We start from the raw sequence: 10,406 nt of genomic DNA on the forward strand, positions 1-10,406 counted from the left end.
GCGAGAGCCGCCTGGTGATGAGAACCACCATTTTGGGTTTAGCGAGGTAGTGGTGAAAACCACTGAACTACGAGGTGGTGAAACCACCGTGCCGACGAGCGGCCTGTCTACTCGAGTAATCAACGATGAGCCTTGAAAAAACATTACAGACACGCAGTATACGTGACGCTGGGCGCCGCGCTTGCGCAGTCAATCCTACAACCTAAGGGGTCGCGGTCAAGGTCAAGACGTACAAACTACATAGGCACGGCAGTCACACGCCCACGTCTCGCGGGCTCCCGTCATTCTCCCCGGGCCCCAAAGACACGTACCGCTTTTCCTCTCGCAGGACTCGCGCCGCGTGGAGCGCCGGCATCCTGTCCTGCTCCGCCGTAACAAGCGGCTTAGCCGGCTCCAAAGGCCCGCCGCCGCCGTCGTTGCCGCCGCGCCCGCCGCCGCTGTTGCTGCTGTCGTCGTCGCCAGCCGCCGCGTCGTCGGCCCCCTCGCCGCGCCGCCCCTCCGCGTCCTGCTCCATGCCGTCATCGCCGCCCTCCTCCTCCTCGTCGACCTCCTCATCCTCCGAGCTCGTCTCGTCGCCGGCCCCCTCCCCCTCCGCCGCCACGGCCCCAAAGCCGCCGCCGCCCGCCGCGAGGTGCTCGCCAAACATGAGGCCGCCGCCCGCCTGCATCAGCCCCGGCATGCCCAAATTGAGACCCATGTTGGCCATCGGGCTGATCGCGTGCTGAGGTATCGAGAAGCCGCCGCCGCCGCTCCCCCTGCCGCGCAGGCGGGCTACCAAGCCCGCCACGCCGCCGCTGCTGCCCACGACGGCATCGCCGCCGCCCCCGCCCCCGCCCCCGCCGCCGCCGGCGGTCTCGCCGGCGTCTGGGCCGCCGCCGTCGCCGCCGGCCCCGCTGCCGTCGCCGCCGCAGCCTGCGCCGCTGCTGGGCAAGTCGGGTAGGGGCAGCATCCGCATGTTTGGGGACAGGGCCATGCCGACGTGCGGCGGCAACGTCATGTTTTCCTGCGGCACCATTGGGCAGCGAGGAGGGACGGACAAATTGGATTTGGCTGCATGAGGCGTCCCAAGACCGTGAGGACCAAAACGACCCTCCAAGCCGCCCGATCGCAAACCTGGCCCGCCGCCAACCGCCCTTGCTGCGACGCCGAAAGCGTCCGGCTGATCACCAAACACCCCCTGATAGCGCAGCTGCCGCCATCGCACGGGGCGCAGTGCCTCACGCCCCTGCCTCGCCCGGCTGCAGCGCCATGCCCCGCGCGGCGGGGCGCTCACCATCAGTAGCACTTGCGGCTTTGGTGGCCGCTGCGGCCGCACCACCGCCCTTGGCTGCCCCGGCATCGCGTGATTGTGCTCGTCCTGTCGGCGTGGTGGGGCGGGCACACGAAGCGGGCAAGCGTGATGTGAGAGACGCCCCGCGCGCTGCTGTGCAGCATGCAGCGACAGGCGGCCGGGCCAGGCAGGGCCCAACCGCCGCTGCTGCCCCTGCGCGCACCACGGGCGCGCGCCGTCCGCCCGGTGGCAACCTGGCGGCGCCCGGGGCGCACCTTGTACTGGGTCTGAAGCACGGCCCCCGAGTTTGCGTCCCGCTCGACGATCTTCTTCGCTGGGCATCCAGGTTGGCTGCATTTGTAGTAGCTGCGAGGGCACGGGCTCCCCTTCACCAACTTTTCCCCGTACCTGCACCGGGGCAGTGTATGTAGCGTGGTGCGTGCATGTTGACATGATCACGGGTGGTTCAGCGTCATAGGTGCCATGCACGGCGCGATCAGGGATAGGCAGAAAGCAGCAACAAGCCGGCTGCTGCGCTCCCGTTTCAAACCGCGTGGGCACGACAGCGCCAGGCCGTCGGCCACCTACTTGCGCCACTGCCAGCCGTCATCGTTTGCCGCGCTCTGTTTCCCAGGCTTTGGCATGGGCTGCGTGGTGCGGGAAGGGAAGAGGGAGGTCAGCAATGATCTTCAACAAGGCGCCCCGGGTCAGAAGGCGCGGGTCCAGCCCGCCACAGCCCCAAAATGATCATAAGAGCATTGATATAGGTAACAAGAGGTGATGGCCGTGGGGCGCGGCCTGTCCACGCGCGCGGGCCCGACGACCGCTTGCTCGGCTCGCCCGTCCTCCGTTCTGCAGCCACGCCTGAACCAACAGCTCACCGCAGCTGCGATGGGGATGGGAGGTGGGCCAGCTGGATAAACGACGCGCTGCTGCTCGATCACAGGCTCTGCTGCTGCTCGCTTGACCACGGGCTGCTGCTGCTGGAATAGTGGAGGAATGATGTTCGTCATGCCCGTCGTCGGTGAGGGCTCCACCTGCGGGCAAGGGCCGGCGGTCGGCGGTCGGCGGTCAGCACTGCGACGGTCTGCCGCGCCGCTGGGAGCAGTGCCCACTCCATCGACGCCCACCTGCAGCACCGGCATGAACAGGGGGCTGTCCATGGACGCTGCATAGCCCCCAGCGTGCTGTACGGCCAGGGGCGGGCCACTCTTGCGAGCCTGTTTGCTGGGCCGCTCCATCATCCCGCCCTCCGAGCAGCTGTCGCCGCCCCGCTCCTAGATTAACACTGAAATATTATCAGAGGGTAACACGTGCCATTTACAAAAGGACATCAAAAGCAATGAGACATACAAATGTGCAGGAATGGTGGCGTAGACATGCAGCGCTGCATTTTTGTTCAAAATGCATTGCAGTGGTGACTGCCTGCCTGCCTGCCCGGCGGACGCGCCAGATCATCCGGCGGGGCGGCGGTGGACTCCCAGCCCCTTGAACAGCTGGGGCCCACTTTCAAAACATACATGTTATTTCAGCAATGGCATCGTTGATGGGCTCTTCTACATTGAGATCAGACCGTACTCAGATCACGTGCAGTCCGTTGAAGCACGCAGGTGCTACTCCCCCGGCTGCACCGTCGCGGCCACTCCTCCCTCCGCCGTCCGCTACACTTAGACATCATTCTTCGGGCAAAGTTTGGCGCCTCTGCAGACAGCATACACGTCTGAGCTGTCACGGGCAGCAGCTAGCAGCGCGGTGTGGCATGGCGCAGCCGGCCGGGCGCCCAGCACTCCACAACAATGGCCACTGCAGGGGGCCTCAGCGTGTGTTCGACTCGCCCTCGTTTTATGGCAACGGCTGCCTTGCATACAAGCGCCTCGCCCGCCGGCATTGCATTTTTCGCGTGTAGGGCTGCTGCTGCTGCTGCTGCTGCTGCTGCTGCTGAATGATTGCTGCTGCGCATCGGGCCCTCACCGTATTCCCATGCCCTCGCCCAGCGCTGCGCAGCATTGGCGGCAGCCACGACTCCCGCAGGAGCAAAACTTTGCCGGGCCCGCATGCTTCAGGGCCGTGCATTTTGTGTCTGTCTCCTTAGTGTGTTTGAGAGTAGTGGGTTGGGGCGCAGCCACAAGCTGCGTGGCCCAGTGGATCTGTGGTGACTTCCTGTCGGCGCGTGGCATCTCACATAAGACACAACCCAGCATCCCCGGGCGTTGCAGGCCCTTTGGCTGTTGCGCTACTTGAGAGCCCAGACGCCTTGGCCCCCATGCGACGCCACGTCCTGCGCCTCCCCCTTCAAGGGGCCCCACAAAGCAGCGACCTTACATGGTTGCGGCCGCACGCGCACGGGCGCCAGCGGGCGCGCTACTGGCGCGGGAACCACCACTCCCACACCCGCTGCGGCACCGACGGCGCCGGCGCGCCGCCCTGCAGCACGGCCTCGAGGCCGTCGAGCTCCCCCAGCAGGCGGCCCCCCAGGAGGCCCTGCCGATTGGCCGCATGGTACGACAGGAACAGCAGCAGCGCATGGAACGCGCCGTCGCGCTGCTCCAGGGTGATGATCTGGCCCTCGGCCAGCAGGCTGTACCTCGGTTCCCGCGATGAGAGGTTGGAGCCGATGACGGCAACGGCGCCGGGGCCGGGCTTGTCGGGGCGGAAGGCGAGGAGGGCGCTGTAGGAGGCGGGGGGGCGGGAGCGCACCTGCCCGAGGTAGAGAGGGGCGCCCCTGGGGAGGGGGTGGCGGGGCGTGTTGCTTTCTTGGGCTGAAGGGGACGTCAATGGGAGTGGGGGAAAGGCAAGTGGCAAATACAAGTGTAACGCACCGCCCGCTGCACGCTGCCGCCCCGCGCCGAAGCGAGCCGCGCGCGCAGGACGCCGCGCGCCGCGCCGCGCCGCGATGCGCCGCGCACCTGCCGCCCTCCGGCGCGGGCTGCAGCGGGAAGCGCCAGCCGGGGGCGTCCAGGAATGCGGCGAACAGGTAGAACACCAGGACGCTGTCCGTGGGCAGGTCCGGCGTCCAGGGCCGCCCCTGGTGCTCCCCCCCGCCGCTCCACGAGAAGTCGTTCAGGCAGGTGCCGCGCGCGAGGCGGCGCGCAGCGGCCGCGACGTAGCCGGCGGGGGCGGGGGGGAGGAGGTCGGAGGGGCGGCGGCCGCGGAGGAGGAGGAGCAGCTGCTGGTAGCGGTGGAGCGCCTGGGGGTGGGGTGGGGGAGTAGGCAGAACAGGGGCAGGGGATGGACGTTCGCAGCGCAGATGCTAGGGGGTGGCTGAGCCGAACCCGGAGAATGAGAAAGCTGTGCAATGCCATTTCACATGTGTCGCTGCATGATAACAGTGCCGCTCGCCACAGGGCCTGTCCGCAGCAGCAGGTGCACGCAAGCGCAGTCGTGCGCAGCAGCCTGACCTCACCCCCAACGCTCATAAAATCACACTCACGCACACACCTTGTACACATCAAGCAGCTGCTGCTGCACCGCCGGCGCGGCCGACCGCGCCCCCTGCTCCGCCAGCCCCATCAAATGCGCCACCACCACATCCACGTCACCGCCGCCGCCACCGCCGCCGCCACCAGCGCCGCTGCCGCCGCCGCCGCTCGCCCCTGCCACTGCCTCGTCCAGCGGCGGCAGGCGGTCGTGGCTGAGAGGTGCCAGCAAGGCGTTGGCGTCTGCGTGGGCCGAGTCCAGCTGGGCCACGAGGGGGCGCAGCAGGTGAAGGGAGAACCACTCGCGGAAGCGCTCTGTCCACAGCACCAGGTCGCCCAGCTGCAGACATGGGTGGAGGGGGATTGGGGGTCAGGAAACGAGGGGCTGGCGCTGGCGCTGGCGTTGGGTTCCGTGGGCGCGTGTGCGGTCGGACAAGCAACGTCTGCGCTCGTGCTTGCACACAGGCGTGCACACGAGTGTGGGCATGCACACACGATTACAAGCACGTACGTATACGCACCAATCACAGAGCCAAGTGCAGCAGCCGCACCGACCCTGCCCCCACCTCTATACGCAGCATGTCGCGGATGACAGCGGTCGTTTCGGAGTCCGCAGACGGCTGCAGCGTGTCGCCCGCGCTGCCCGCTGCTCCCGCCGCGCCGGCGCCGGCCTTGCGGGTCTGCGGTGTCCCCGGTTTACAGGCGGGGTTTGCCAGGTTTGAGCGGCGCGAAGGGCGATTTCACAGCAGGGACCAAGGGCCGCGCCTGCACAGAGTTGCAGCGAGACGAGGCGCAAGGCAGCCAGGCGCCAGGAGGCGCAGGTCGCAGGTCCAAAGGTAGCCCCCTCTTGCACCCAAAAACGTTCGCGCGGCAGCACAACAGAGGGCCCCGCCGTCCCCACGCCCCGCCTGCCGTGGGCCGCTCACAATTGATGGGCGGTACAGCGGCGCGTCGCGCCCCAGAGGCAGCAGCGGGCTGCCGACCCCGTCCCCCTGATCGTACCGGCCCCGCCCCGCCGCCGCCGCGGCCGCAGCAGCCTGCTGGTACGCAGCGTCGGCCGGCGATGCAGGGGCGGCGGCCTGCTGGCGCGCGGCGGCGGGGCTGGCAAACATGTCAAAGTACTGCTTCAGCTGCTCGGGCGTCGCCACGGCCTTGCCGGCCGACCAGGGAGAGCGCCTGGGGGTGGGTGGGCGTGCAGGCGGGTCGGTGCGGAACACTGGTGAGTGCGCGGGGTGCCCAGACACACGAGTGTACGGAGAGGACGGTGTGTGCAGTGACGATGCTTGCGCTGGTGCTGGCAGCAGCCAACCTGTGCAGACAGACTTATATAGGGCCACGCGCACCGGGAGGCCGGCGAGGCGGTGGCGTGGGCCGACGCGCCCAGGGAGGCGGCCCCCAGGCTCTGCGGGGTGGTGAGGCCGTAGGCTGCCTGCTGCCGCGACACGACCGGCGACGGGCGCTGCGAGAAGCGGAGGAGAAGCCGGCATGGTGGTGGTGGGGGGGGGGGCGGCGCAGTTCAGCACTGTCGAAGTCGAGAGCAGCTGACAGGTCGCCGCGGTCGAGCGGCGTGCTGTGCATAACAGGGTTGACAGCGTTGGCTGGCGTGCGTGTATGGCGCGTGCGTGGCGGCCGCACCTGCGCGGGGGTCAGCGGCGTCGACAGCGCGGCCGCAGGCCTCGGGGGCGTCGGCGCCGCCGCGGGGCGGGTTGGGTCCAGCGGCCTGCAGCCCCGGGCGAGTCGGGGTCGAAGGCGGCGGCGCGGCGGCGGTGTCAGCGGCCGGCGGCGGGGCCGGCTTGAGGTGTAATCATAGACAAGCACCGCATGTGCGGGCTGCAAGGGTTTGCATGTGCGGGCTGCAAGGGTTTGCAGGCGACGCGACTCACGCACGCAGTGGTCAAGTCGATGAATAATGCGCAACTCACTTTGGGGGCGGCGTGGGGGGCAGGCCCAGGAGCGCCCGCTGCATCGGCTTCAGGAGCGATTGGCTGCAGAAGGGGCACGGGCCGGCAGCAAGGTGGGCACCAAGGCGACGCGGGTCGCGGCTGTTCCATTTCAAACATTGGCCCGGTCTGGCCCTCCAAAACAGCCAGTCCCATCATAAAAGTCGCAAGGCCAGAGGTTATTTGAATGTTGCCGGGCGCGGCCCCGCCGCGCCACCCCAGCCCCGCTCACGCTTTGGAGCGCGCGCTGCTCTCGCGCCACCTGCCAACCGCTGCCAGCGCCGCCAGCGCGCTCAGAGCTGCGGTCACCCCAAGCAGCAGGCCCAGGTAACCCAGGCCTGGCACATGCAGGAGCCGCAGCAGCGGCGGCCTGCGAGGAAGCCGGCGCGGCGCACCAGATCAGCGCATCAGTGCAGGGCGTTGGCCCCCTTCGGCAGCGCGCGGCACAGGGCCTCGAGAGCGTTTCTGCCGTGGCGGCGTGGTCGCCCGCCGCTGAGCATCACCCCCGCACCCATAGCGGCTGGCGATGCCGGCGGCCAGGGCCACGCCTGTGTAGGTAGCGATCGACTGCAGCGCCGTGCCCTTGTCTAGCACCAAGCCAAGCTTATCCTGGAATCGGCCCGGCGGCGCCGCATTCCAGGCGGCCATCGCGGCGGCAAAGGCAGGGGCGCTGCGCCGCAAGGTGTGGGATCAAGCCCCTAGAGCGGCCGCCCGCTGCCCGCTAGTGTGTGAGTATGCAGGGCCTGGGTGCGCCTATTGAAAGACAAGGGGCTGGAACTTTATAAGTTGATCTCACTCGCGGGTACTGTACCGTGCTGATGTATTGGGGTACATAGAGTCACGCAGTTTGGCAAATCTTCACACGCAGAAAATTGTGACAGCTGCATATATTTGTGAATCAAAGTTCACCCTTGATCTGTGGGGGGTGTGGCTTGCCTTAAAGCCGTCGCAGGCCACCCTAGAAGTATACGAGAGCCTAGTTATTGAAGTTGTGGGGTTAAACAGCGCGGGAGATGTCGACTCTGTCGAGAATAGGACTCAAGGTCCCCCAGCAGGGACTGTTCGGGGGAGAGGCGCGGAAGTTTTACTATGAGGTGGGCATGGGATCGCAACACCGTGCGGGCCTGGCGCTCGGGCCAGCGCCGCAGCCGAGCCGCACCATTGCCTGCGCTGCTGCGAGTGCGCTTGCGCTGGTGTGCGCCACTACAGCCCCGATGTCTCACCGCGTGATCCTGCATCTGCACATCTGCGCAGTGAGCTCTTGCAGCTTTTGCGCCTTGCAGCTGCTGCGAGCTGCCGTGCGCCCGCACGCCCGCACGCCCATGGCCCCACCCGTCCTCCCCCTCGCGCCAGGTGTGCCGCTGCGTGCCGTTCATCCAGAAGGCGATGAAGCTGGATGAGATTGTGTCTGTGCGCGACATCCGCAGCGTGGTGAAGGAGAAGTTCAAGGAGTACAAGGACGTCAAGGACCAGCGGGTGGGTGGCTGGTTGCGATCTTCAGACGGCGCTGGCAGACGCCCAGACATGACCCAGGGGTGGTCGCACCGCATGCAGCGTAAAGCTGACAGGCATGGGGACCTGGGGGTTGCTGGCCGTCAAGAGGCAGCTGCGTCACACGAAGTTGCCGCGGTGCATTTGCCAGGGTGGGTTTGCAGTGCGGTGGGTCGGCGGCGTTGAAAGCGCAGCGCGTTGGAACAGAGGAGCTTTCCGTGCGCACTTATGCCGCAGGTAATTGACCTGCTCATCTTCAAAGGGAGGCAGGAGCTGGAGGTGGGCCCTGGATTGCGCATGATGGGTTGTTGACGCGGACCAACTGTGGTTCTGATGGTTGCTGGCCGCTGACAGCGGCAGCCGATGCAACAGCAGGCTGCTGCGGGCCCACGGCCACTGCATCAGGCTGGGTGACTCGAGCTCACACCCGCGCGGCTGCAAATGGCTGCCCCAAGCGTTCGCAATGAACCCGTGCCTGCGCTGACAGCGTCCCCAAATGCAACTCGGCGCCCTGACCCCCTGCCACAGACGTACCTGACGCTGCACAAGAACCGGCACCACGCGGTGAGCGCGCTGCCGCATGCGCCCGCGCCTGCTTCTCCTTTCTGCCGCTGCGAATGCCCCGCTGCCGGCCTGCGGTCAGCAACACGACACCACATGCAACCAACACTGCCGCTGGGCCTTTTTTGACTCTGACATTCCCTGCACCCCTTGCTCCCCTATTCGAACCTCGTCGCCCGCTGCCGCTCCCCCCTTACCCCAGATCACCGAGTACCTCGACCCCATCATCCGCAGGAACAAGGGCCACACGCTGCCCGCGCCGCAGCACAGCGCGTTCATGGAGTCCTTCCTCGGCGGCAACAGCGCCGCGCCCACCGGCAAGTGAACCGGCGCGGGCCGCGCCTGCCATGACGCATGGGCGCGAGGAGTGCACGCGCAGTTGCAGGCCCAATACATAGCCTGCCGCGGCCTGCTCTGGGGATCGCACGTCCTGTAGGTCCGCGCCTTTACTCTTGCCCCTGTGAGCTACCAGGGGCATGCTTGCACCGGCGCTGCTGGCGTCGCGCAAGGACAACCCTGCCGGCCCCAGTGCTCTGTGCCTTGCGCATGGCACTACTCTTTCTGCGCTGCGACCCAGTATCAGCGCAACAGCTTGATGTTTTCTCTGCTTTTGTGTGCCCGCTGAAACACCCAGTGGACTTGGGTGCGCTGACTCACGGGGTGCCAGGCCACCTCTGGAGAACTCGGGTGGGCCCCACGCTCCCTTGTCATCAACCCCTCATTGAAACATCTGCCTCAGTTGCCAGTAACTGGCGCGCACATGTGTAACACCAGAATCATATAAACGCAGTCGTGCATAAAGGAATGAGATTTCTCAACATATCAGCCACCAACAGCGGACGCTCGAGGCAGTGCGCGTGCGACGCAGCGCCCCGCGGCCGACCGGTACGGGCGTGCTATGCGCTCTGCCCCTCTTTGGCAGCTGCGTAGATCCGATAGGCGGCCCATGCGCAGGTGGCATTGCCCACAACGGTGAGGAAGGCCTGCAGGGCTACCAGGAAGTCCAGGTCTGGGGAATTGTAGAAGAAGTGCCTTGGGAGGAGGCAGGGGGATGGGCGTGAACATGTCAGGGGGGCAGCTCACGATGACGTTGGGCGGGGAGGCGACGACGAGGGCGGGCCGGCGCAAGGTTGAGGCTGCTGCAGCCTGCACATGCATGCGCAATGCGCGCACACACGCCAATCGCATTGCAAGCCCGCGCGGCCGCGCCCGTGGCGCCTAGGTGCTCACCAAGTGCACGCGCTCATGGCGGAGCCCAGCGCAGGCAGCATGCCGAACGACAGGCCCTTCCAGCGCTCGTTGCCTGAGACCTCCGCGTATCGCCAGAACAGGCCAATAGCCAGGACCCACTCCGCAACTGGGCAATGAGCGGGCGGGCACAAGGCATCAGGCGTTGGTTGGTATGCCACGGCATACCAACCATGGGGCCGCTGCTGCTGCGGGACGCGGAGGGATGGGCACTCAACAGTGGCGGCGCGAGCAGCATGCAGCGGTGTTGTAAGATCAGGCGCCACAGCGCGGCTCACCGCTGGACACATGAATGGCCCAAGTCGGCAGCGACAGCGCATTGGATGGCTCTGCAATGAGCGCATGGGCCTCCGGGCAGGATGCCAGCCCCGTGACTGTGAGCGCGCCCACGACTCCAAGCATACGACCACCTGCCACCTGCTGTTGCTGCTGGTTGTGGTGCCGCTGGAGCTGCCGCCGCTGCTGTTGCTGCTGTTGCTG

At 67.0% G+C, this 10,406-nt stretch overlaps 3 protein-coding genes across 3 annotated transcripts; 1 reads left to right on the plus strand and 2 right to left on the minus strand.

The window, feature by feature from the left end:
- Positions 1 to 253: 253 nt before the first annotated feature.
- Positions 254 to 955, minus strand: MNEG_9141 (hypothetical protein; the record flags this gene model as incomplete). The annotated part of the gene is made up of 1 exon (XM_014042385.1): positions 254 to 955. The coding sequence occupies one exon, from the start codon at positions 953 to 955 to the stop codon at positions 254 to 256; it is 702 nt and encodes a 233-aa protein (XP_013897839.1).
- A 2,676-nt stretch (positions 956 to 3,631) lies between these two features.
- Positions 3,632 to 7,274, minus strand: MNEG_9142 (hypothetical protein; the record flags this gene model as incomplete). Its single annotated transcript, XM_014042386.1, has 10 exons — positions 3,632 to 3,992; positions 4,177 to 4,457; positions 4,709 to 5,026; positions 5,253 to 5,366; positions 5,613 to 5,862; positions 6,030 to 6,145; positions 6,322 to 6,406; positions 6,609 to 6,671; positions 6,859 to 6,996; positions 7,138 to 7,274. 10 exons carry the CDS (start codon positions 7,272 to 7,274, stop codon positions 3,632 to 3,634), a joined length of 1,863 nt encoding a protein of 620 aa, XP_013897840.1.
- A 365-nt stretch (positions 7,275 to 7,639) lies between these two features.
- Positions 7,640 to 9,003, plus strand: MNEG_9143 (NADH:ubiquinone oxidoreductase B14 subunit; the record flags this gene model as incomplete). Its single annotated transcript, XM_014042387.1, has 5 exons — positions 7,640 to 7,720; positions 7,980 to 8,102; positions 8,355 to 8,396; positions 8,646 to 8,681; positions 8,881 to 9,003. 5 exons carry the CDS (start codon positions 7,640 to 7,642, stop codon positions 9,001 to 9,003), a joined length of 405 nt encoding a protein of 134 aa, XP_013897841.1.
- Between the last annotated feature and the right edge of the window lie 1,403 nt (positions 9,004 to 10,406).

This window comes from Monoraphidium neglectum (genome assembly GCF_000611645.1).
Source record: "Monoraphidium neglectum strain SAG 48.87 unplaced genomic scaffold scaffold01832, whole genome shotgun sequence".
NCBI classification, from domain to species: Eukaryota; Viridiplantae; Chlorophyta; class Chlorophyceae; order Sphaeropleales; family Selenastraceae; genus Monoraphidium; species Monoraphidium neglectum.